The sequence below is a fragment of the Beta vulgaris genome, chromosome 9 (assembly GCF_026745355.1).
Source record: "Beta vulgaris subsp. vulgaris cultivar EL10 chromosome 9, EL10.2, whole genome shotgun sequence".
Taxonomy (NCBI): domain Eukaryota; kingdom Viridiplantae; phylum Streptophyta; class Magnoliopsida; order Caryophyllales; family Amaranthaceae; genus Beta; species Beta vulgaris.
The window spans coordinates 50876051-50903474 of record NC_079210.1 but is presented as its reverse complement, the minus strand read 5'-3'; the positions used below and the strand labels follow the sequence as shown (position 1 = coordinate 50903474).

General features: G+C 34.5%; 4 protein-coding genes across 9 annotated transcripts; 2 read left to right on the top strand and 2 right to left on the bottom strand.

Moving 5' to 3' along the window:
* The first annotated feature begins 570 nt into the window (after window positions 1-570).
* LOC104904583 (probable polygalacturonase At1g80170) lies at window positions 571-7731 on the top strand. Of its 4 annotated transcripts, XM_057391687.1 has the most exons (10): window positions 862-1001; window positions 2107-2160; window positions 2321-2449; window positions 2580-2750; window positions 2850-2870; window positions 3033-3240; window positions 4629-4710; window positions 4804-4912; window positions 5486-5602; window positions 6163-7731. In XM_057391687.1, exons 2-10 carry the CDS (start codon window positions 2155-2157, stop codon window positions 6400-6402), a joined length of 1083 nt encoding a protein of 360 aa, XP_057247670.1. In that variant the 5' UTR covers window positions 862-1001; window positions 2107-2154; the 3' UTR covers window positions 6403-7731. The 4 variants fall into 4 exon arrangements, with proteins under 4 accessions (XP_019107615.1, XP_048492711.1, XP_010691173.1 ...); XM_048636754.2 differs by lacking the exon at window positions 2107-2160 and having other exon boundaries at window positions 572-1001; window positions 2321-2437; XM_010692871.4 differs by lacking the exon at window positions 2107-2160 and having other exon boundaries at window positions 574-1001.
* Window positions 7732-7841: 110 nt separating this feature from the next.
* LOC104904582 (peptide deformylase 1A, chloroplastic) lies at window positions 7842-11190 on the bottom strand. Its single transcript, XM_010692870.4, has 4 exons — window positions 10476-11190; window positions 9535-9624; window positions 9339-9406; window positions 7842-8353 (listed from the first exon to the last, which is right to left on the bottom strand). Exons 1-4 carry the CDS (start codon window positions 10884-10886, stop codon window positions 8113-8115), a joined length of 810 nt encoding a protein of 269 aa, XP_010691172.1. The 5' UTR covers window positions 10887-11190; the 3' UTR covers window positions 7842-8112.
* Window positions 11191-12076: 886 nt separating this feature from the next.
* On the bottom strand, window positions 12077-16615 carry LOC104904581 (hypothetical protein). Of its 3 annotated transcripts, none has more exons than XM_010692868.4 (8): window positions 16460-16615; window positions 15517-15962; window positions 15354-15430; window positions 15092-15226; window positions 13149-13203; window positions 12965-13052; window positions 12670-12768; window positions 12077-12580 (listed from the first exon to the last, which is right to left on the bottom strand). In XM_010692868.4, the coding sequence occupies exons 2-8, from the start codon at window positions 15894-15896 to the stop codon at window positions 12491-12493; spliced, it is 924 nt and encodes a 307-aa protein (XP_010691170.1). In that variant the 5' UTR covers window positions 15897-15962; window positions 16460-16615; the 3' UTR covers window positions 12077-12490. The 3 variants fall into 3 exon arrangements, with proteins under 3 accessions (XP_010691170.1, XP_010691169.1, XP_010691171.1); XM_010692867.4 differs by having other exon boundaries at window positions 16453-16608; XM_010692869.4 differs by lacking the exon at window positions 16460-16615 and adding an exon at window positions 16350-16459.
* A 6782-nt stretch (window positions 16616-23397) lies between these two features.
* LOC104904580 ((R,S)-reticuline 7-O-methyltransferase) lies at window positions 23398-25901 on the top strand. The gene is made up of 2 exons (XM_010692866.4): window positions 23398-24301; window positions 25292-25901. The coding sequence occupies exons 1-2, from the start codon at window positions 23507-23509 to the stop codon at window positions 25595-25597; spliced, it is 1101 nt and encodes a 366-aa protein (XP_010691168.1). The 5' UTR covers window positions 23398-23506; the 3' UTR covers window positions 25598-25901.
* Window positions 25902-27424: the final 1523 nt, after the last annotated feature.

The window sequence follows — 27424 nt, the reverse complement described above, 5'->3', positions numbered from 1 at the left end:
ACAGGTGTCAGTTTTGACACTTCTTTCACCAATTCTTTGTTTCATTCTAACTCGAAATTGTCCCGAAATGATGCATTGTGATCCTTGTGCAAGATATCTTCATCTTCAATGATTAATAGGCTTGATCTTAGGTAATCATAATCAATTTGCATCAAAGTAACCTGAAAATGATCAAAACACGCAAACGGGGAGTAGTAGAGCACAACTTACGTAATTCATTCCATTATACACCTAAATGCTCTAAAAGGAGTTCTAAATGCAATCAAAATGCATCTAAAAACTATATATAAATGTGACATATCAGTATGTTACAATGATATAGTGTATGTTAAAGTGATATAGGGTCACGTGCATGGGCCTGGTCCACAATATTTTTAGTGTGAACCGGGTCCACGCAAATCGGATTGTTAGTTAAGTTCAGAAGTAATATAGTACTAATTACAATTTCATGATACATTTATACATGATACTAAGATTGAGGTGCTGTGAACGATAGGTCACCTGTTCTTAAAAAAAAAAATTATGTAGCAATCCTGACTATGATCCTCAACAAAGAGGGAAGCTTCTTGGCTTCCATTCTTCCGGAAACAAACAATTCTTCAATAATCAATAGTACTATAGTACCATAAACATACACACACAGTTACACTCCGAGTTGCGCACTTGCGCTTTCACCAACCATATAAAAACAAAAATAAGATCAATATTATAAAAATGATTGCTAGTAATTCTTTATTGCGAATTGTTAGCTAACTTCAATTTTCTTCTTTTTATTATTCCCAAAAATGGAATTTCCAATTAATTGTATTTGTACCAGTAATTTATTGTTAGTTATTACACTAGTGCTCTTGCATTTCACTAGTTCACTGGAATTTGAGTCTTTTCTTCAGCTCCCACGATCTGGGTTTTCAGTAATCAGAAAACCCAGAAAAGAAGTTGGAATCTTTCTTCATGTTACTGCATATGGTGCTGTAGGAGATGGTATTCATGATGATACTGAGGTAAAGATAAAATAACTCATACCCATTTACTTTATACTATATCAAAAAATTGTGAAATTTATGGGTTTTTCTCTTTTTATGTAAATTATGTTTCTTTTACTAGGTAACAAAGTTACCTGTTTATGTTGTGATAATTCATGATAGTATATCAATGTTGTGCAATTACTATGCTTGTTTGATTGGGAAATACTTTTTGGCCTACATTGTCCCATAAATTAGGAGAAAGGTTCTTTTTTTTTTTTGGGTGTGAATGGTTAGTGCATGAGAAGATTTTGTTTGCTTGAAGCTTACTAAATGACATTTATGGTTCAGGATTGGAAGTGTGTTTGATAATGTATTAATGTGTATTTATATTGATGGCATTTAAGGTGATTATGGTAATATGGTTATGTTAGGATTGTTTTTCTAGTTAAACGAAAATTTTAATTATGTGACTGAACCATGTTACAAATTGCTACTCATACTATTGAATTCGGATTTTCGGAGTCTGTTGGGTCTTGGTTTCATTTGAGGCGTCCTTGTGTCATAACATATGAACTGTTTATATAGGTTGGACCCAAATATTTTGGATTGGATAAGCAATCTAGTAATTATGTAAGTGGTGGAGAGTAAAATTTTGCTTGCTGTGAATGGGTGGTTGGTGGTGTGAGTCGCGAGACATGGAGTCTTGAAAATCATCTTATGTTACGCTCGTTTGAGGTGAAGATCCATGAAGGAAAGGACATGCTTTGGGTGGAGAGCCATTACCAAATTACCAGGAACGTTTACATGATGCATTCTATGCAAAAGTACATATGGACTCAAGTATTGACCTCGGAGTAAACGAGACATAAGGATCATTTTCTGGTGTCTTGCAGATTTTTACTTGTAGGAGGTTCTTCTCGTTGAGGTCATCCTAATTGTGCAATATAGAATGAGCCAAAATGATAATTTAACCATTAGAAGTATATTATTTGTCATTTCTAGAAGACATAGGAAGTAGCAAAAGTTTTGAATTGCGATCTACTTCTTAGCGTGTATTTCGTAAAGTGTGATAATTAGTATGGAAGCCTTTCCATCTTCGTCACTATGAAGATTAAGAATCACTTTCTTGTGGTTGGAACAGGATTAAGCAGTTGGGATTTCCCTTGCCAACTCATAGAAGTGCCACTCCATGAATGTACCGTATTTCAGTACATCTGTGTTGCATTAAAGATATATAAATTCTGCTTCCAAATCAACCTAGGGAAACTGAGGAATTAGGTCAACTCTTTCTGTGCTTTTAATCTGGCCTGCTAAATCAATTGATCAGTTAAATTAAATGCTTCTCCTCTGTGCAGGCTTTTAGAAATGCATGGAAAGTGGCATGTACTTTCCCTCAGCGGGCAACCATTATTGTTCCAGAGGGATTTACTTATTTGGTACAACCAATCGACTTTGCTGCATGTCAAACTGAGGTGACTCTAAGGGTATGTAGTGCCATTTGCTGTTTTGCCGTTCAAAATCTAACTTGTTTTATGCAACTACAATTTGATGATTACAATATCTTCGAAGGGGTGAACATAACTTCTTGACGCATTTGCAATTGTCTTTGTATAGATTCTTGGAGCAATTATTGCTCCTAAAGATCCTAAAGTTTGGCTTGGTTTGAACCCTCGCAAATGGCTTTACTTTCATGGTGTGGAGCAACTAACTCTGGAAGGTGGGGGGACAATTAATGGTATGGGAAAGGATTGGTGGGCTCTGTCCTGCAAGACTAATGCAACACTTGTATGTTCTTATATCCATGAGCTTATTTGCAAACTTTAGGAATTGTCTTTAATGATACATCTAACCTTATAGTTGTCTTTTCTCTGTTGATTTTGGCAGCCTTGTCATCACGCTCCCACGGTGAGTTCTGCGCCTTGTTCAAGCCATAAGTTTAGATTATTTTTTACACTTTCCTTCAAATGTACACTGTCTAATTTGGGCATGTGCCTTTCGACCTTATTACTTCATAAAGTATTGATGTGATCTTCAAAAGCTTAGATTTCCTGAACAATCATTCTGCAGGCTATTACTTTTCACAGATGCAAGAACTTAAAAGTTAGAGATATCAGTATTATTGATAGTCAACAAACACATATAACCTTTACCAATTGCCGTAGCATTGTGGTCTCTAATGTCACGCTAACAGCGCCAGTTGAAAGTCCTAATACAGATGGAATCCACATAAGTGCTTCTTCTGATGTTCAAGTCAGTGATACTTCTATCAAAACTGGTTAGTTACTTTTCTAATTATGGTTATGCTGCAACGTTAGAATTTTCTGCGGTGAATTGATTGTTCCAAATTGTCTTTTTATGTCCATATAAAACACTTGGTTAGGTGTACTGGGAAAACATATGATTTGCACTTTTCTGACTGATAAAACTGGTTAGTTACCTAGTATTAACGAATCTTTTTTTCAAATAAAATAAAACCTGTGGTGAAATTATGGTCAGCAAACTGTTATGGGGCAATGTGTCATGACATAAACATGAAAGGAAGCTTATCTTGCAGTTCTCATACCTTCATCTGAATTTGCAGTCATGGAATCTTTTTTACTACACAAACTTCTATTGACATTAAGTGGGGACTGAAAAGCCTGGTACAAGTATAGAAGACGAAACCATTACGTCTCATGTTTTTCAGAAAGTGTGATTACTTTCTTGGCCAACTGATATTACACTTTCAGTTTATAGTGAGCTTCTTTTTGAATGCTTGGGTAGTTGCAAAATAATAGTACTTGTCACGAAACGCTGGATTCCTGGTCTAGCTTATACAAGTCTCCTGTGTGTGATGAACATGCCTGTAGCATTGATTGGTATTGTACTATCATATTTGGTGCTCTGTTAAGATCCCAAGATGATCTGGTACTAGACGCTTAGATGAAATCACAAATGTCTGTAGTTGCTACCATTTTTATTTTTGAGAGGTGTGTTTTTGGTGGTGTCAGCATGACTGCTGGGTATTTTTGTTTGAATTCCCTGCTTCATCAAGTGGTTTGAGCCTTAACTGTGCAGTCATGGGATCAGTTGTTACTTAAGTAACAAATTTTGAGTAAATTTCTGATACTTAGATACTCAATAGGACCCCATCTTATAGGTGGTAATAAATGGATGTAATGTTAATGAGTTTTATTTAGTTTTGTACGGAAAAATGTCCATTCTAGTCAGAATGCATCCCCAATTATGTGTTTCCCTTCATAATCTTGCATTACCATCCATCACCACTTTTTTTTAGGTGTGGTCTTAAGTGGGAATGAAAATTTGTGAAGTGAATCATATATTTGGGGATGAGATTCCATTACCATGGTAATGAGTTAGATTTTCCTTGCTATTATTGCCATTTAGTACCCCTTCAAAATGTATCATAATTAACATGAACTACAAAAACTCCAGCAGTCTTATTCTGATCCTCTTCCCCGTAAAATCAGAATTTTGGATAAAATATTATACAGACAGCATTTTCTAAGAAAAGAAGTATATGTAGCATTTACACGTATTCCGCCAAGAAGTATTAAGAATTCGGCTGGCATAGAATCTTTTGGTTGTTTTCTGATTTGCAGAAAATTATTTCTATAAGTTTTCGTGTACATTCTTTCTGAAAGGGTTCACAAACTTGTGCAGGGGATGATTGTGTTTCCATTGTGAGCAATTCCTCGAGAATTGTAATTACAGGGCTTGCCTGTGGTCCAGGCCATGGCATAAGGTACTGACTGCACCCATTCCAGGTAAGTACATTTTTCTGATCAATTTCCTTTCGACCTTGGGAACTTGGCTTATTCTTTGAATTTTCTACTAGTATTGGAAGCTTGGGAAGATGGAGTGAATGGTCTGAGGTGCGTGATGTAATGGTAGATGGAGCATACCTGTCTAACACTCAGAACGGTGTAAGAATCAAAACCTGGCAGGTAATTATATCCAGCTTTCTCTCGCACATTTCCTCCCCCACAAAGAACGATCAACGATAATGATCCCAACTATGAGTTATTCCATTAACAAATTGCTAAGAACTGATATTAGAAGGGGAGGGTACTTTAGGCATTGTCTTTATTAGTTAGCTTGAAAATAAGCTAGGTAGTCTTTTAGGGGAAAGACTATATATAGAGATAATTAAAGAAAGAGAATCACGTCAAACACTATGGAGAAAAAATAATATTTGGTAACTTGGCAGAGTGGCATTCCTGTAATCCTTTTTCTTCCCTTAATCTCTATAATCTGCCCTTAATTTCCCTGTTTTGGTTTTTAAGCTAAGTAGTATTTTTTAGCAAAAAGTGACGGTAATAATCATAACTATGGTCAATCTCCTCGAAATGGTCTCAACAATGACTTGTATCGTAATAATCCCACTCATGAAGATTGCCTTCTCTAAAATGATCTTGCATAGAATAGTAGCTAAGCAAATAACGAATGAATAGTTGTCAACAACAAAAACAACCCAGTGAAGTTCCTGCCACTGAAATGAGAGATGTTATTTGTAACAGGGAGGTGCTGGTTATGTCAGAAGGGTTACATTCAAAAATGTGTGGATGGAAAATGTCACAAATCCAATTATAGTTGATCAATATTATTGTGATGCTCCAGAGCCATGTATAAATCAGGTATCACATCCACTGCTTGTGAATATGTGACCTATATCAAGCAGATACATAACTTTATTGCCTGATCTTCAGCAAAGTTTTGTTCCCTTGTACAGTGTGTAAGGAACAAGTTTGTTTCAAGTTTTACTCTATTCTTGTACACACTCTTCATATCTTATAATTCCACATATCATCATATTATGAGCTTAGTATATATCAGGATTACCTAATTCACAGTAGCAAATGTTTTTGTGCATGCAAAATGATATTGTTGAATTAGGCCAAAAGTGTAAGAATTGCATGTATCGACTCACGTGTTTCAGATCGAAAGTTGCGGTAGATTAGCAAATTAGGTAACACTGGTATTTATGAAGGGACTGAGAACGTTATCTGACAATGAGGATCACCCTGCTTCTTGCTCCCACTTTGTTGTCCAAAATGACTATTGCCTCCCTGAGATGCTGATATTTGGCTAGCATAAGCATGGACAATTACATTATACCCTTACTAATGTTTCTCCTATTTTGTCCGAACTCTCAATCTTATGCTTGGCTAACACCTAATAACTCATTTACTTGCAGACATCAGCAGTACATGTTGATAAAATATCATTTGTGGGCATCAAGGGAACTTCAGGGTCTGATGAAGCAATAAGATTCGCCTGCAGTGATAGCAGTCCATGCCAAGGGTTATATTTAGAAGATATCCAGCTCATTACTTACACAGGAGTTGCAACATCATTTTGTTGGAAAGCACAAGGTTCGAGCTCTGGGGTTGTATATCCTTCCCCTTGCTTTCCTACCAACGAAAGCGTGATCTAAAAATAAACTTTCTACATCCCTGCTAAACAACTCGACTGTGGACAATCTTATGGCAAGTTAGAAAGCTGAAACATGATACTGTATTGTCACGAGCTTCTTCCATTGGCGGATCCAGGAATTGAGCCACGTGGGTTCGGAGTAAACATATATTTCAAATTATATTTTACTATCCACAGTTGCATTTTTTAATAAAAAGGAAAACTTTCAACAACTGTATCTAACAAAACTTTCATTCTTGGGTACATTATAACAAAAATTAAAAATATTGTACTAACAAAATATTATAAATATCTTGTACAACAAATACAGAGTTATAAAACGAACAACCGCTTGAGTATCAATTATTAAGACAGTTTTCATTAAATCAAACTATTAATTAAGTGTTGAAAGTAATTATTAGATACCAAAGATATGAAACAATGGAAAAAAAAATATTAGCAACTAGCACACTTTTCATTACATAACATATAAATATATGAGCAGTGAATCAAATAATTAACATAGTATTTCACTTAGTGAATGATTGATTGGAGAACGGGAAGAGAAGGAACACAATCGCTAGATTCATTACCTTTTGATGTATTAATATCTGGTGGGAGGGTGAGATTTATAAATATAAAGGAGACTTAATTAATAACGGGTGAATTTAAAAATGGAAATAGAAGATCAAACAATGAAATTTAAGCTCTAAACTTTTAGTAACCAAAGATAAGAAAAAAGAAAAAAGAAAAAAGAAACCAAAAAAAACATGGAAAACAAAAAAAAAAACAAGGAGAACAAAAAAAAAAACAAGGAAAACAAAAAAAACCAACTGCTCTAAGGATTAGAACCCGCAACCTTGTAGAGATTCTAGCACGCACTTCTAGCACGCTCACTTTACCACTTAGGCAAATCATTCTCAAGTAAAATAATACGCGTATTTATTATATATCCGTTCCTTATTTCCTATAGTTTTCAGTTTTTCCTACGGATCCGCGTGGGTTCAGTTGAACCCACTGAACCCACGCTGGATCCGCCCCTGGCTTCTTCTGATTGGACACTGAAGACTGCTCGTCAGATAACGGATATTTCCTTTTAGCCAAAGGATTGCCTGTAGGAGAGGTTTAGAAGATGGGAGTTATTGTACCTTACTACCTTCCTGTAGATATACGTTTTCTAAGGACATTGAACTTATATATGCTTTTTTAATAGACCATTTTGTGATGGGGTTCCATAATGGAGGAAAATTGACATAAAAAATCAGTACTTTCATCATCTTATCATTTAATCTAGCTTTTGATTATTCAAGGATAATCCAGGTTTTTGCGTGACGTCAAAATATTTCTCGTCTTCGTTAAGTCTTTGTACATCTATTGTAAAAATCAGGAATATAACACTTCTAATCAAAAGTTAGAAGTGTGGTTCAAAGCTTGGTATATTGTTTTAAAAGAGGTAGAATATAAACAACTAGGATAATCATTCATACTTATTGACCAAGAGAGTTGATGTAATATCCGTATATAGGACTTTGGGCATCAATTGCTTGCAAAAAATACAACCCGTTGCTGTAATTCCCACATATACTGTAAAATGTGACATTTGCAATCAATAAAAATAACCAAAAAGAATGCTGATTCCCCCTTACAAAACTAATATAAATGAAAAAATTCTCCAGCTAAGAACGCTAATCAATAGTATTAGTGAACAAGAGCCTGGCATCAAGATGAAAAACTAGCGCACACCAAGCTCTGGACATCCGACTGCAAGAGGCAAATCTAAATTTTCAACAGTTCTGAATGTCTTCGGTTCCATCTTGTCAACATAAAGAGTACCCTCCAAGTGGTCACACTCGTGCTGAAGAATACGCGCCTGCCATCCTGAAGCATCCACAGTTATATGCTGCCCATATCGGTCCAGTCCACTGACTTCGACATCAAGGGATCGCTCCACAACTGCTCTATACCCATCAACACTGTGAAGATTGTCAAAGGTTTAGGTATGACTAAAACGTATCATATTGCAAATAGGGTAGCACCGTTGAACAGGAAAATGTATGCCAAATTTGAATATGTAATTGTTGCAAGTTGCAACTAAATATTGGAGCAGCACCATTCAACCAATGCTCACAAATCAAACATAGATGATGCGTCGTTCAGTAAAATAAACCAAAAAAGAGGAATAATGACAGTTGCATCTTACTTGCATGTGGGGCTTATTAGGTGTAAAGATAAGGTGAAATAAAGGTTGATCAAGTCCAATCACTTCAGGTAAGTTCATATGAAGGAAATGCACCCTTAGACAAAATGATTTGGTATAGAGAAACAGCAGATAAGGTTTCGCTTTGCCTAAGAAATGAATGAAATACGACACAGCCCTAGAGGCCTGGATTATATCTAAATTTCCTCCAGAAGAGAGACGAGGAAATTTAAGATTTCTCATTCCTCTTCCTTAGTTTCATGAATAGACACTCTGAGGTATATACTTCTATACCGCAGAGCATATGAGCAATCATTCTGCTGACTGCTGAGCTTATAGACGTGCATACCAGCTGCTGTGCCACCCTATTAACATAATGGGTAAATCCCAATGCACTATAAAAGGCTCCTGTGGTGCCGCCCATTCAGGGGCCAGATGTACACATATTATTGTAATAAGTATAAACAAGAGATTGTATTTGGTTCACCCTTGATCCAAAATACACCTAAAGTTTGTTACTTCAAGATTAAAAAGAAGAGCAAGCAGATTAACCAGCAATTTGATTTTATTGATAATAATCTGAAACATAAAAAATATTTGAAGTTTTACACCCTATATAACACAAAACAGATGATCATAAACACTAAAGTTACATGGAAATTATTCTCTATCAAAGATGTGAGGGAGTATTAGTTGGTGCAAAACAAATTCTATGGTGCCAAAAGCATATTGAACTAACAAAATAAGATAACACCTCATACCTCAAGCAGCCTTCAAAGAAAAGTGCAGCTTTGTTGCCCTTTTTTTTCAGTACCGGATTCACAATAACCTGCCCTCATATCTAAGAGCATGTCATAATATGCAGAGAACTTGGAGTTTGGTGAAAATTTTAGAGAGAAAGAAACCAAAAGTGAAAACTACTTCATCAAATTAGTATGGACTTAATACCAATCATACCAAAAGTTCAAAAGGGCGTCTATCTTGTGCTTTGATCTCCACTTTTGGCGCATAACTGATGTACTCTTTTGTATCTTCCAACACAATAATCTACACAAAGATGAACAACGTAAATTTATCTTGCACAAATATGTTAATGAATGTATATGCTACATTCACCAGACTTTGAGATCAACAATCACACAATTATATCCTTAATAGAAATCTATCCAACTTCGAGCACCCTTCAAACTCCTTACTTTCATCCCCGCTTTGAGCATGAACAAACCATCACCACTCACCCACATTATATACGTCACACAAATTCAAACAATTTTAAGTGTATGAGCTCACAAAGCCTATTTCGGCATAACATACAGGCATAACATACCCCCTATACTCCATCCGGCGTCCTCCCCATCTTAAGGTCACAAATGAAGCCAAGCAATGTAACATACAAATCATGAGAAAGAACCAACATGGCTTGACCCCAAAAACTAAAACCACACATTGAAAATAATATGATTAAATAACTCTATAAACCCAATATTATTCAGACACGGGTTAAGTGTCTACCCAAATACGGGTGTCCAAGTGTCCGACTCATCTATTTTGTAGAAAAAAGTCAAGTTTTTAGTTTGAAATGAATTCATGATATTTTGTAGAAAAAAGTCAAGTTTTTAGTTTGAAATGAATTCATGAGGTAAATGAAGGTGTCAAAGTAACATAGTCTATCAGACTATTCAAAAACCAAGACATCAAAAAACTGAAACAAATGTATTTCATGTAACAAAAATCCTATCACATAATTCCCAAAAAAAAAAAACACCAACACTTGCACAATCATTAAACAAACCTACATACAATCACAATCTGAAAACTGAAAACCCAGCTGAAAAAACAGAAAATTATTCATCAAAATTATTCAAAAATAAGAAAAAAAAAAACAATAAAGAATTAACCTTTAAAGGGATACCAATTTGAGGAGCAGCAAGGCCAACTCCAGGAGCCTTCCTCATAACATCAATCATATCATCAATTATCTTTTGTATTTTCTCTGACCCGATTTCTTTCGGGTCAACAATTCGGGCAGCTTCATGGAGAACCGGGTCACCCGCTTTTACCAAGTCGGGTAATTTCTGTTGCTTTTTTTCCCCAAGACCCAATAACCAACCTGCCCGAGAAGTTAATCTGGAGGAGGATGGAGATGAATTTAGGGTTCTTGTGGTGTGGAGAAAATGGGTAATTTTAATTGGGTTTGGGTTAATGGGTAGGAAATTTGAAGCGGGTATTGGAGAATGATGGAAATGGAGAATTGGATTTATGAGAGATTTGAAAAAGAGACGATTTGACAAGCGTGGAATTACCTCCATTGTTGTTTGTGTTGTGTTTTCGAGTGGATTGAGTGAAAGTGATGAAACTTAGTTCAATGTTTCTCTTCCCATTTTCTCTATGATTGTGTCTTATGTTTTTTAGTTCAAATTTTGGTTGCTTTTTTTTTTTTTTTTCTTGAAAAGGTTGATGGAATTAGAGTAGATCTTATGAAAGTGTTTCCCAATAGATAATCTCTTACTTCATGAGCTTTTTTTTATTTGCTATAGTATTGATTTAAGAATGAAGCCATTAATTTTATATAATCATGTTTGATCGTGTTAGATTTATCTCGACCTGTAGATTCATAATATCAAATTTTTATAATTTTCACTTAAACAAAATAAGAGATATTAAGGGTTAAATAATGCCTTAAAAACCGTGCACAACAATGTAGCAAGTAAAAAGAAGCAGAGGGGGTATAATACACCCTTTGTTTAGACAGTTGTATCATTGAATAGTTTAATTCACGTCTAATACTTTGATTGTTTTTCGTGAACTAAATTTTAGGAAAAACATAGTAATCTGAGATCTTGTTGCATTCATCTCGAAACCATGCTTAGCAAGCGCGAGAAAATGAAATGATACACTAATTTCAAGACGGAAGAAGTAAAGAGGGGAGGATGAGTGATGAGAGATATCCGTCCTTTTTTACAATTATACTCCTAACTAAAAAAACCATTACATTGGTGATTGTCCGCGACAACGAAGTAGTGCTCCGGTGGTGGTGGTTCCTAGTGGTGGTGGTCTGCAGTGGTGGTGGTGCGCGAGTGTGAGTCTGACGGTGGTGGTTGTCCATCGGTGGAGGTGGTCCGCCAGTGGAGGTGGTCCGCCGGTGGTGGTGGTCTGTCAGTGGTGGTACACTGGTGGTGGAGGTTTAAGGGATGGAGTGAGGTGGATGTGAAGTTGGATGAGAGGTGAGAGAGTAAGAGTGGGGTAAAAGGGGACGGGTATGGGGGTATTTTAAGAATAAAATACGGGCGATTTTTAGTATTTTCGGATGGTAAATAGCGAAAGGTTAATATATCACATTTTTCTACTTTTAAACATATTTTGAGCATGCCCTGCATATACATTTTCATATATATTGAGCAGAACTCAAATTCACTCATTAGGTGAATTGTCAGCCTCAGCCCTATATGCCCCTACATAAAAAAACTCATCAACGGGTGGAGGGTGCCAAGCTATCTCATTTGCACAAAAAGGAAACATATTGGTTCCGTGGAATTAGCAAATTTGTACTCTCATTACAAATCTATTGTATTGTTTATGGACAACACGAAATGCAGTCCTATTCAGAAACCCATGGATTGAGCTGACTGTAAACTCTAAATCCTGCTCTATGATACTACTACAAACCTATACGGTTTTCATTCTTTCGTTTACTGGACGATATTTGCCGGAAGTTTTCATACACGCTGCAGAAAATGCCTTGAACAATGCCCGATCCTCCATACAGAGACCTTCTGCAACTACCGGCTATACAGATTCTTGATTTCCTTCACAAGCAGTGCCGGACTGCTGATCCTCCATCAGATGCCGGGAGCACTTATACCCGCCTCCCTTGATGATTACTTTATGCAGCTTGGTCATGGAGATCACTTCTTCATGATTGATCTTGGACGAAAGTTCTCAGACAGCCATTTATTATGCGAGGTGCTGAACCATCACAAAACCGTTTTGCAAGATCCACAGCCTTCAAATGCAGGTAAATTGTGTTTCATAAGAGTCTCATTCATTTATAAAGGACAAGTAAGAAGTTCCAAAATGTCAAGAATACAATACCTCGTTGATCACAATTTGATGCCGTGTTCCAACTGCAGATATTTCAGACATTGCTAAATGAAGAATTGAGAACTCTAAAATCCTTCCAGCTGGCTCATTCTTTTATTGAGTATTCAAAATGACAAAAAATGTCAGTTACGCAATTTATAAAGTGGACAAACAGTTTCAGATAAACAACCAAGTGGTTGCACTAGTAGTCATATAATGCAGGTGTAGAAGTTAAAAAATTTAATCAGCATAATTTTCACAGCTAACAGAAAGTATCACAGGCAAAAAATTATGGGTAGGTGCGGACCTTCCAATTCTGTGGCGCCACTTTGTCAATCACGAGGACATGATCATCCCACCTATCCACAACTGCACCTAGAAGTTTCTTTGTGAATCTGCAGTGAGATAAAAAGGGCTTAATGAATTGTATTAGCTGTACACTGAGCACAATATCGATGTGCATTCATTATCTGGAGAGCTAAGATTATTGCCTCAGAAGCAGTTTGCTGTACACCAACTTCAGAGGAGCTGACATAACTTCTGCTTCTGTAATATAACCGGATATGGTCAGATATAATTTCAAATTGTAAAAGAAACAACTGAAGCATGAAAATGAAAAGGATGATGTGCAAATAGGACGTACGACTATATGAACAAGTTGAAGCTCAATAACTAAAACCCTAAATCTTATGCACTAGTTTGAAACACGTGAAGCTCAAACGCAAATAAAAACTTGACAAGTATCATATAACCCATTTCTTTCAGCCAATCTCTCCGTCTACATGGAGCCAGTGCAGCTGAATGATGCATGAAACGAATAAATTTACATCACCCAGACACCCACTAAGTAAATTTACTCCATGGACATGACAAACAAGGGACACTTAGTGATGAGACAACCACCTCAAAGGGGAATGTTCGGGTTAAGGGGAATGCATTACGGGGATAATGGAGATAAAATGAAGAAAATTAAGTTCAATTTTGATGGTATAGAAGAGATAACTAGATAATGCAAGGAGAGAGAAGTGGAAGGGGAACTATTACTCTTGTTTGGGGGGTGATACATTAACCTAGAGGGGAGGTGGCTAACTCTGACCGACTGACATCCAGAATGATGACACTAATACCTCCTGCTAACAAAGTCGATACCTCTTCTCATCTACCGCAAATTTCAATAACCTCCATTTTCTTAAGGACTTTATTTATTCTTTCTATTACCCCCACCCCCTTCCGATCAGAAGATGTCCTAGAAAAAAATTTGGACAGAAGGTTCTTGGGCTACAAGAAGAACTCCTTGGATGCCCAGAGTCCAAATGACCGCCACGATCTGTATGGTCATCGAACCCCACGCAACTCATTTTGAAAGCCACACTAGTCACCAAAACCCAAAAAGCCTTCACTAGAGATTGAGGCCAATCACAATAGAACTAAGAAACTCTTAGGTTGCCCAATAGCCTGCAGGAGCATGGACAAAAACTTACCAAAAATTAAGCGAAGGCCATGAAATGTGCCCAGGTGACACATGAGACATCACTGGAAGTCTGGAATATCTCAGAAATATCAGTCCCTTGCTAAAAAAGCAGCAAGTGGTACTGTAAGCTGGTAAAAACTCCTGGACAATCTCAAGGAGGGCGGATTCAGGATTATCCTTTACCAACGCCATTCAAAAGGATAATGAAGAGCCCAAAAAAGAAAAAAAAAATTTGACAACGAAAGACCCCCAGCTTTCAAGCAACCTCCTAGAATCATCATGGGCCACATTGGTCTTCCATGTATGATCTCAGACTACAATCACCGTACAAACTCTATCTTCACAGGTTATAGCTATCCTAAAGCGGCGCTAAATGCTAATGGAATTGATACTTAATCTCGACTACTATTGAAGGAAATCTTCCTAGGGATGCCCACAATTTTCAGCATAGATGATAAACTCAAAACCAGTTGACCTTGGTAGGGGCCATAGCCATGCCCCAGAAGCTCCTCTCAGGAGCCACTGGGAAACCATGGAAAGCTTGGAAGAGAGCATGTTTGACTCCTATGCAACCATGGGGCTGCCTGGTGTCATTATTGGCTGAATTAGAAATGATTGCCAACTCAATATTAACGGAGTAAATTGAATGTATGCAAATGATTAAACACATAAGAGATCGTGTTTGACTCTTAATTTAAAGAATCCTTTGAAACTTACATGGACTTCAATGAAAAGTAAATATACCAAATAAACAAGCTACCCTATAGAGGTTGCCACAGATAAGAGCTAGAATTGGGAAAAATGAACAAAATCATCAAGAAACTTAACAAGCAGAGAATATATTGATATAGTTAAAGACATGAACTCGTGACATAATCAGCCATCCTAGCATTAAATAATTGCATTTTCACCGACCTTTCAATAATTCTAGTACAAAATAAAAAGCTATGATGCAAAATTTACCAATAACTGATTCAGCTTCAAGTTCACTGAGAAGTTTATCAGCTTCCTCAACAGTGGAGGTGGTAACAGGAGATCCTCCAAACCTCATGTGATCATATTTAAGTAAAGAGCTCTTGTCAAAGACGTACCCAGGTTCTGATTTGCAAAGACAAAAGTAAATAATGAAAATACACATTTCTCATCTCCAAACTCCAAACCTCCAAAAGGGAAGAGTTTGTGCTTTAGAAAGCAAAACAACTTTTTTGAAGCAAATGGGACTTACCTTTCGGGGCATTCATTCGCTTCTCAAACAAGCGAACAGGGTCCTGCCCATCTAAACAAGAAGCATAAACAATCAACCTGCCAAAATTCAGAGCCTCATAATTAGGATGTAAAACAGAACGATACTGCAGAAAAGGAAAAACAAAGGCTTCAAATTACTATACAGGGCAAGCTCCCGGGCAGCTCTCGGACTGCAAAACCTTCCACACTTATCAATTTTCGGCAATGTGTACGTGTCGTCACCCTTACCACTCACTAACAATGAGGGGGAAGTTTCAGTTTCCTTGAGAGTAACAGAACCACCAGCAGCCCCAGATACAAAAGGCAGACTTTTAATTTCTCTTCTCAACCATGGTTTCGAGTTCTTTGGATTACGAATCTCGCAGCCTGCACTGCTACTACTAGAACTAGAACTAAAGCAAGGAAGATGAGTTTGTCGGTGACACCACAAAGATACTGAAAAATGGTGATAAAGACTAGACTGGAAATTTGAACAACTTATACTGCTGCTGCAATGACTCAATATTAAGGGTCCTCCCTCCATCCTCCTCTTATAATTGTAAATACAGCTACACCCCGCGATTCTTAATTCCGTTTTCTGTTATTCAATCTATCACAAAACATAGTTTATCATTACATTTTGCAATAACAGTTGATAAAATTTTGCAATAACAGCAGATAACATTTTTGCAATAACAGTAGATAACATTTTGCCATAACAACATAGAACATTTGAAGGTTGTGTTAAACTAAAAAGCTATTCCACCTCTTTTTGAGTTAATATTTCATTCATACCAACATAATTCATAAACAATCACCATGAAAACAGCAGAATTCAACAAAGAAAATGGGGTTTGCTGATAAAAGAAACAAATAAACTGAACTAAATATCTAACCCTTAAAATTGACAATAAAGTCATTAATTACACCCAAAAAACCCATATAATTTGTCATCCTATTCCTATAATCTTCACAAAAACTAGCTTAAAAATCCCACCTTTTCCAAAAGTTACTCTGTCCTAATTTGTAAAAGTTGAAGATAGCATGCCAAAAAAGATAAGTAATTCTAAAGACAAAGAAAGAGAGAGATAATAACTCACAACTCACAAGAGATTAGTGAGAATGGCTCCTTTATGGGCGTCAGCAAGAAGCAAGAAGAGAGAGACTTATCAGTTACCAATTTTTTTGGGCAATTATCAGTTACCAATTATCATTACCGAAAAGACATCCCTTGGAGAAGATGGAATTGGGCCAGGTTGGTCCGAGTAATGACACAACCCAACACAAAAAAAAAAAAACACCTCATGAAACTAAACAAAGAAGGGTGTCACGTAGCGCTATCTGATATACAAAACCTCCCTTCAAAAACTCATACTTTCAAACACAAACACATTCAAATTAAATCTATATATTCATTCAGATTTTCAGGCTTTACGATTGCTTGTTCTGAAGGTTTCAATCTTGCAGACCCAAGCCACAATATAATCTTGAGGGTCCTTGAATAATTAATTATTTTTATATTGATCCTTCAAAAAAAATTATTTTTATATTAAAGTTACTAATCGTTTTTTTTTTCCTAATGTAGATCTTTAATATAGAATAGTTCTACTGTATATTCTAAACATTTTTATTTTTTTTAATATATTATTATATGCTTGCCTGATCGTTCTATACTTATTATATGATTGTCCAGCTTTAATGCATTTATCACCCACATGTTATTTTTGCTAATTAAGACCTAAAAAACTATTCTAATATTAATCTAATTAATTTGGACAACCTTCTAGTAACCTTGTAAATTGATTACATAATAACATATCACTAAAAAAAATAGTCTTTTTCGTGTTTCCTGAATCAACCTAGACTAATTATTTTTAGGGTGCTTTAAATATTATTTAGTTATGAATTGATATATAGTAGAGGCCGGCAATGGGCAACATAGTTCCTGACTGTGTTGTAACCTCATTCCGGAACTCAATCTTTGATCCATTTTGACCATCTATGGAGTCTAGACGGGGAAATCTAAATTGGATAAATCCCTAATTTGTCCCTACAGTTTGCCAATATCCAATAAGGTTTATGGTTCTTCATTTAAAGAATTGTTGGTGACTTTAAAATGAATTCCAAATAAAATATTTACAGTGGGATAGTCAAATACAAATATGCACTCATGCCTTGTACGCAAAATAAAAATGCGCCTACAGAACCAAAGAAGAAAGATGAAAGAAAGAGAAGCCAAAGTAGAAGTTCAAGTGATTTCTCTGAGTTGTTCAACAAAAGGATAAGTTAAAGGTACTCCTTCTGTTTTTTTTAATCTTTCTCACTTGGAATCTTGACACTATTCATGTATAGAGAGAATCTTCTCAAATGTTCTCAATTTATAAGAAAAAACATAGTCATGTGGGGTCTTGTTTGATTCGTCTCAATTAGTACTTTATTAATATTCAATCGTTATAATTTTTACTAATATATAATGAAAGATATTTAAGTTTTAAAACGTGCATTGGAAGACGCGCACAGAAAAGTAGGAATGATAAAAAAAAAAAAAAACAGAGGGAGTATTACTTAGGCCCTGATTTTTTGAGCTGAAATTGCTGAATTAATTTTGCAGAACTGAATGAAATTAAGTTGAACTAAAAAACCAAAAACAAACAACAACAACAACAACAACAACAATAATACTAAGAATAATATTTGAGTATTTATATTAATCATAATTACAATCATATAAAATATATGAATAATTAGAATAATACCATCAACAGCCATAATAATAATAATAATCTTAATAATAATAATACATTTTTCAATTATAATTATTATTATAAAAATAGTACTACTAATAATATTTAATACGCTGAAATGAAAAGGTATTGAAATTCATTGTTCTAAATTGAATTTAATTTAATTTTGCTCAACTAAACTAAATTGAAATCAATTGTTGAACTGCATGAGCTGAAACTATTTAAGCTCAAAAGAACAAGGTCCAAATTAGACATATTACCATTAGTTCGAAGCTAAGAAGATAATATTTCATCTCCAATTAGGACCACCTTAAAATAATATTGGGTATATCAACAAATATGACCATTTGAAGGTGACTGTCATTGTGCAAAAGGCTTCGGAAACTCTTGCAGATGATTTTGTTTTGCTATATATGTTTTGGGCTGGAGACCTATGAGGTTGATCATACGTCATCATATACAAGTAAACAATACTGAATCGTAATAAAAGTAACATAAACAACTAAGATATGCATTTAATTATTAAAGTATGCAAAAAATATGCTAGAAATGCAAAATGGGGATGTAATTGAATGGGTCAAATAATGATGGGAAGGAGGTTTTTTTTTTAATCATAGACTTAAATGATAAAAAATTAATGGTGTGGCGAAAACTGATCTTAGAAGAGATAACGGAGAATGATAGGTGAGATAACATTAAATGTATGATTATTAATTCAATCTTTGGGTTGAATAAATGAAGATAAATAAAAAAAAAAAGCTAATTCTAATAAGCAAATAAGTGATGGCCACACAAATTTAGGCAAATCAAAGAAACATATGAAATTAAAAATTAAGAAACAAAACATTATAGAACATCAACAAAAGAATACAAGCACTATACTATGAGACGGAAGAAGTATAATTTAACCCAAGATTATCAAAATTATTGCTATCTAGATAGTAGAATCGCACGATTCTATGATTGGAGCTAAACGATTTGAATCGCACACAAAAATCCAGTTGAAGAAAATTAGATATATACACACACACACACATATATATATATATATATATATATATATATACATATATATATATATACATTATATATATACATATATATATTATACATATATATATATACATATATGTATATATATATATATGTATATATATACATATATATATATATATATACATATATATATATATATATATATATATGTGTGTGTGTGTGTGTGTGTATATATATATAATCGCAAAAAATCGATAGAATCGGCAAAATCGCAACTTATTATTGATTTTACCGGTTTTGCATTTACCCCTCATATTGAAGTCTATTACTGGAAATTGGAATACTAAAATAAATGGGCCAAGCCCATAAGATCTATTATTTCAAGCTTTAGCTGCCACATTTTGACCCTTAAATATCGCATGCATGCACACATTTCTCTATCTTATTCGGTTCTTCTTGGTGCAATATGTCAATTGAACTATTTCATTTGCTTTTGATATATAAATACTTCTTTTTTCTCTTTAGCTCTTTTATTCCCTTGATGGCATCATTTCTCATTTCTCATTTCCTCATTGCTATAATTGAATTTCTAACGTCGTCCATTGAAAAAGTAGGTTATTAAGTTATATATATGTTCTAGCTGATGTGAGCTTTTGTGAGCTGTTTGCAGTCTTGCCAACTCAGCTCAACCCTCTTCCCTTTGTGTTATTAAGTTTGTTAGAAGGGTGCAAAGTTAGTTATAAGTTGTTAGAGTAGCAGATGTATATACTCTTTGTAAGATTTTGTACAGTCCAAATTTTGGAGAAATAAGATATGTTTCTTACTTTCTTCATTTACTCTCTAAGTTTCTCTCTAGAATTTTTTGTAATTCAATCTACCTGATATTCACATAGGTCAACAATTTACATATTCTATCTTAGAATCTTATTCACACAAACTTCGTAAATTCTTAGGATATTAAGATTCGATTTTATGATCTAATTTTGAGAGACCCTTGCGATTTAAAGTAGAATTACGATTGTGATAATCTTGATTCAACCAATAAAAAGCAACATAAAAGGGCAGAATTTTCTGTAATTCAATCTACCTGATTGAATTCACATAGGTCAATAGTTTACATATTGTATCAAAAATATTATTTATGCAAAATTCGTAAAATTTTACGATATTAAGATTCAATTTTATGATCTAAATTGAAAGACCCTTGTTATGTTATTTTTTTTATTCGGTAATTAACTGGCCAAGTAGGCTCAACCCTCATGAGTTAGGGGATAACAAGGGAATCTCAACCAATAAGAAAACTTTCAGAAACTGAAAAGTAGGGATTTACACCCACAAACAAGTATCCATACAAACACCCCAAATTTGAGGTTAATGAGAGTCGAATTCCGGACCATGAGATAAACACCTCGAACCGTTAAGCTCTCACATGATTCTCATTGAAAGACCCTTGTGTAAATAAAGTAGAATCACGATTGTGGTAATCTTGACTTAACCAATAAAAAGTCAAATAAAGGGGAAGAGACTGTTCCCCTCAGCGCACTTCAGAAGACTAAAGTATCGAAGCAGTATGGTTTTATTTGAAAGAAATGAATTAAAATCGCATTCGAACTCTTTGAACAAAATGAACACAAACACAGATTACAGACAAAGAGTATACACCTGCAAGTCCTGCAGGCTGCACATACATGCATCTCCTGATTCGTGAATATTCATGACTAATGATACTATAGCCTATACTCCCTTCGTATCATTTTAATCTACATACTTACACTTTTTACGCATGTCAATGTAAAACTTTCAGGACATATATCTTTAGTTTTGTATTTGTAAAAATTATAAAAAGTACATATTAATAAAATACATGTTATAATGAATCTAACAAGATCCCACATGACTATATTTTCATCCGCGTATAAATCACAAATGATGGTCAAAGTGAAATTTGTAAATAGTGTAAAATGTCAAAGTGTGTAGATTAAAATGAAACGGAGGGAGTATAACTTATGTCATCCCTCGCATGAGAATTCTAAATTATGAAACGGTTTGTACTACTATTTGATCTCGATACTAAATAAAAAGGATAACTCCAACAATTCCTTTGTCCTCAACGCCTCCTAATTTCCAGGAAATAGTCACTTTAACAGTCTGTGATGGTTGTAAGGGTATCCAAAGTACGAACGAGATGGATGTTTGTTGTCGCTGTTGTTAATTGCTATATTTTTTAAATGATGGTTTCTTTTTAATTGCTGCATTATTTAAGTTTTATTTATCCGGAATATTTATTTGATCAAAAAGTAATAATCTTTTTTTGTTTTTTCTTTTTCTAGTACATTTTTTTTTACGTTTTCCCCTTATTTACATTAAGGCTCCGTTTGGTAGGGTGTAAAATATTTTCCATGAAAATGAATTTTCCTTTCATTTTCCGTTGTTTGGTTTGATAAGTGGTGTAAAACAAAATTTCCATCGAGGGGGCTTTGGGTGAAAATCATTTTCCTTTCAAAAAGAAGGGAAAACACATTTTCCTCCCTCTTTCTTAGCAACCTTTTACTATCATCTATCCATCCTCTCCCTTCCCCTCCCAGTTTTCTCTTTTCCATAACTTTTTTTACATTGAACCAAACAAAGAAAAATTAGCTTTGCATTTGAATTTTCCATTGTAAAATGTTTTTCATGAAAAAAAAACAAACCGTTTGTTAGTATTAAACAAGAGACTTAAATGGAGTAGGCGTCACATCAATGGATCGGGGTAAAGAAAACATTCATCTTCTTTTTTACTATCTCCTTTTTTTCATTGCTACATTGTATTTTGCATAAGATTGTAGGTAATATAATGTCACTTTGAAGTATTCTTAGAATATGATTGAAAAAGATACTCACAAACCCTATACTATAGATCAACATTAATATGGGGTGTCATGATACAAGTCGAGTTCGAGTTTGAGCTATCTCGACTCAACGTTAGTATTATCAAGTCGAATTTGAGTTGAATTGAGCTTTATTCAAATTTTTTTGAAACATGATGTGTCATTTATCTCTCAGTCACTTAACAAAAAATAAAGTACTCCCTCCGTCTTTTTTTATTTGCTACATTTTGCCATTTAGGGGTGTTCCAATTTATTTGCTACATTTGCAAATATTTCCATATATAGTACATAGGTCCCACACTTTATTTACAAATTTGCCATCACTCCCTTCTTGATTTTGTATATGTTTCCATATATAATACATAGGTCCCACAATTTACCTATTTGCTTTTTTGTTAAGTCCATTTATGTCAATGGTCCCCACTCCCTTCTTGGTCTTTGTGAAAAAGTGCTTGTAGCAAATAAAAAAAGATGGAGGGAGTAGAAGACAGACAAATTTGGGCGTGGGTCTGAGCAAATGCTCTACTGCTAGTCTGCTAGCTAGGTGCTATTTCAACATTAGACCACAATATACATGTTTTAGAACACGTACTAACTGACGTACGTAATTGTTTTTTATGGGGCCAAACGGTGTAGTAGACGAGAAATGATAAACATCTAATTGCTAGATGTTTGCCAAACATCTAGCAATAATGTGGCAACATGTGAGTGGTTATCCAAACAAATTACTTTTTCCAATTTTTTAAACTTGTATATCTCAAAAAATATATTTTAGAAAAAAATAAAAAATATACCAATATTCATATATTTTTATTCTCTACAAATAGACATCCATCTTGATATAATTTCATCATATTTTTATTTTACTCTTCTCTATCTCTTATTTAGATATGTAAAAAAAAAAATACGAACACTATCTGTTTATACACAAACACTAGTGTGAGTTGCATAAACACTAGTTATAGTTACACGAACACTAGTTCTAGTAGCATGAACACTGTATATTAGCATCGGAATCTTCTGACAGTGTCCAATTAAAAAAATACGAACACTATCTGTTTATACATAAACACTATTTTTATTGCATAAACACTAGTTATAGTTACACGAACACAAGTTGTAGTAGCATGAACATCATATATTAGCATCGAAATTTTCTGACAGTGCCCAATTTTCGAGATTACTTTTTTGTTTGACTGATAACTTTTTTTCATGTATATTGACAATTTTACCCCTGCTAGATGTTTATAAACATCTAGCAATTAGATGTTTATCATTTCTCGTAGTAGACCCCATAAGATATTTATGAGGCAGCCATCGGCCTAAAAAATTGGAATTTATATTAGATTTGTAGGACTCTGAATTCCAACATGTCAGCTTACTTTTGTTGTTTGAAAAAGTCCAATAATTTGATTGATTTCTTCCTTTAAATAGATTCCTAAGACAGTGCACTCATGTATAACTCAACACAAAACCTACACTTAATAGTAGTAAAGCTAAAAGAGTAAGAGTTATATACTAGTATCAATTAATCAATCGAGAGAAAAATGGGAATCAATAATAACAATGAACTATTAGTACTAGGAAATGTTAACGACGATGCTGAGCTCCTACGAGGCCAAGCCGAGGTGTACAACCACCTCTTTGCCTACGCAGATAGCCTAGTGCTAAGATCTGCTGTCGAGCTTCGCATCGCCGATATCATTCACTCGCATGGTCAATCAATGAGCTTATCTCAAATAGCCTCAAAAATAGCCTCTCCTTCTATTAATATAATGTGTCTTGAGCGTGTCATGCGTATGCTAGTTCGGAAGAAAATCTTCACCGCTCATTATAATGAACATCCATCTGATGAAACTCTATATGGTCTAACCACAACCTCTATGTGGCTCTTGCATGATCAAGAGCTTAGCCTAGCTCCTGCATTTCTAACACTAACCGACCATTCGGTCACGAAACCATGGTACGAGATTAGCCATTCGATTAAGGATGGTGGGATACCTTTTGTTAGGGCACATGGTGAGACTTTTTGGGAAATGGCATCTAATAATCCTGAGTTTAATAACTTGTTTAATGATGGAATGGCTGCTGCTACTAAGCCTGTGTTAGATGCTGTTATTAAAGGGTATGATGGGTTTAGTAAGTTGGAAGGTAGTCTTGTTGATGTTGGGGGTGGCATTGGGAAGTTGGTTGCTAAGATTGTCAAAGCATACCCTCATATTAAGGGTATTAACTTTGATGTGCCTCATGTTGTTGCTAATGCACCCTTATATCCTGGGGTCACACATGTTGGTGGTGACATTTTTAAGGAGATTCCTTCATCTGATAATGTTATTATCAAGGTAAATAGAATTATTATTTCGTTCTCTTTTGTTTTATTTCATTATGATAGTCATCTATACAAATATATTAAAAGGCGTGCATGACAATGTATATATGCCACGTGATACCTCTGTTACTCCAGTACTAGAATTGTCCGACATGTACACAAGTCATGTCAATTATGTTGGCCTTACACAAGTTAAAAGACTAGTTTCCACTCGACTAAGGCTATGTTTAGTTCACCTTATTTTTGCTTGTTTCAAATCTAATCAGATCAGATCAGAAAAAATAAGTTCAGATCAGATTAGATTATGCTTATATTTAAAAATCATTATTACTATTAAATATCTTTCATTACATATTAGTAAAAATTATAATAATTGAATATTAATAAAGTACTCATTGAGATGAATCAAACAAGACCCCATATGACTATATTTTTTCTTATATATTGAGAAAAATCTAAAAGATAAGATCTTGTATATCAGATCAGATCAGATAAGTTCATATTAGAAAATTTCATGTGAACTAAACATAGCCTAAGAGTTATGAGCCTATGAAGTTCTATCGTAACATCAAGTAGTAGTATATGGACCTTAATGTCACTATCCAGTATATTCCTCATTATGGAACAATTGATCTTTTCTACAATTATATTATATCTCATGTTAAGTAAGTAAACAAAGTGAATGAAACTTTTTTAGAGCTCACAAATATAAACTATAGTTATAATAATTTATAGTTAGGTGTTGACTGTTGATGCCATTTATATTAGTTTGTGAAATATTAGATCTAGCCATATATCCAATATTTGACATTGACTTATGGATGCATGCAACATGTCTATGTTATTCTCTCTTTCAGATTGCATGCAGTTATCAATAATGTATATTTTTTTTAGAAAGACGAGACTTAACACTATTATCGATCTCCTTTATTATAGCATGTTTCTATAGTTAATACTTATGTCTAGTTCATAACTTGATTTGTGTTTGTGTACGTGAACGTAGTCTGTTTTGCATGATTGGGCGGATGAGGACTGCTTAAGGATCCTAAAGAACTGTCAAAAGGCAGTATCCCAGAAAAACGGAAAGGTGATTATTGTTGACATAATTCTTCATCCTGAAGGAGAAGGGATGTTTGATAATGCAGCTGTTGCACTTGATATGTTCATGATGACAAATTGTACTGGCGGCAAAGAGAGGACTGAAAATGAGTGGAATAAATTGTTGAAAGAAGCTGGATTCGCTCATATCAACATCATTCCACTACCAACTATAATGTCACTCTCAATTATTGAGGCCTTTCCTTACTAAATCAAGTTTTGCCAAGTTTTCAACATCAGACGGCTAAAAATTTAATCGTTACAACTCATGTGAAATGAATCGGGTGCACACTAAATTAATGTACATCTGGTTTATATAAGTTTTTTTTTAACTATTTCATGCACTTATTGATCTAGTTATAGTAATAATATCTTATCACATGTGATAAGAGTGTGCTTTATTTGATAATTATAGTGATTTATTAGACATGTCATGCGTGTAATGTATTTGATATTGTAACGTTGCCTTTTATTTGTTAAGAAATATTAATAAATCTATCGATTGTGATTTTTTATATTAGAGGAATTGAAGGTATTTGTTGTTTTGTGTATGTTCTCATGACCTATTAGTTCTATTACAACGATCGCTATAAAATCTTACGTAGTACAATTAAATCCACCTAAAACATATACACATACTTTTGGCCAATCTATACAAATATATTAAAAGACGTGTGTGAGGCGTGTGCGACAATGTATATATACACGCCACATGTCACCTCTATTACTCCACTATAAATTATCCAATGTATGCATAAGTCATGTCGATTAACAAAAGTAAAATTAGCTTGCAACAAGCTTTGAACCCATGACCTCTTGCTATTATAACATGATACAATTACTATCTCAACCAACTTTTAATCATGCTTTAAGTGTCCACAATAAAAATTTAAATTATCATATAGGAAAAGACATAACACAATAAGAAGCCACTTGAGAACCAACCCTCTTGGTAAAAATAAACCTGAAGGCCATCGCTTTGCATTATGAAAAAAGAAAACCTCACTTACAGAACTACAAAAGTGGAAGTAAGGATGTGTAAATCAATAAACATTAAACAAAAAATCTAAAAATCTACTCCCTCCGACCATAATATAGTGCTTGTTTCTTCTTTACACGGTCTCCAAGACGTAACTTTGACCTTTAATATCTTCAATTTCGTATTAATAAAAAAATATAAAAAGTTGATATTATGAAACTATACATTGAGACGAATCTAACAAGATCCCACATGAATATGTTTTTTTATATATACAAATGAGAATATTCGGTCAAAGATTTTAAAGTTTGACCCATCAAAAATGAAATAGGCACTATATTATGGGACGGAGGGAGTATTTAGTAGAGAAACTCTCATGAAGATCATGCTTCCCATTTTTGAAACTCCAGAGGACAAAATGTCTTTGAAAGACCAACGAGTTTCCTGCCTCAATGATCTTCAGTCACAAAATGATATTTTCCAACTAAAAATCTATTAGCTGACTCGATAGTCTATGCCATATTATACATCTTTTGTCGGTAATAAACAAAACTACAACAGATTTCTATGCAACAATAGTTATTTAATCCTAAATTTTGGATTTCACGAGAAATGAACAAATGGGGTGTTCGGAGGCTTTTTCGAGACAACACAAATGTTCCAAGCACGTGAGCAATGTTACAAGTCACATCGTCGTTCCTAGAAATGTTTCGGGAAAAAAATATTATTGATCCTGGATAAGTCCAAAAATACCACAAAAACAGCCAAAATTGAAGGTTATAATACACACTTTCGGACTTTCCCGAGGTCCGAGCTCTGAACGCCACGGGATGCCTCTTAGGGACATGGGAGGTCATTGGAAAGGAGTTATGTGGTTGGAATGTATATATGGATCCCTTTACGTTCATTTCGATGCAATTTCAGGTTTCACGAGAAATGAACAAATGGGGTGTTTAAAGGCTTTTCTTGGCAACACAAATGGTGCCAATCACCTGCGCAACGTTACAAGTCACGTCGGCCTTCCTAAGAACTTTTTTGGAGAAAATTAAGATCAGAATC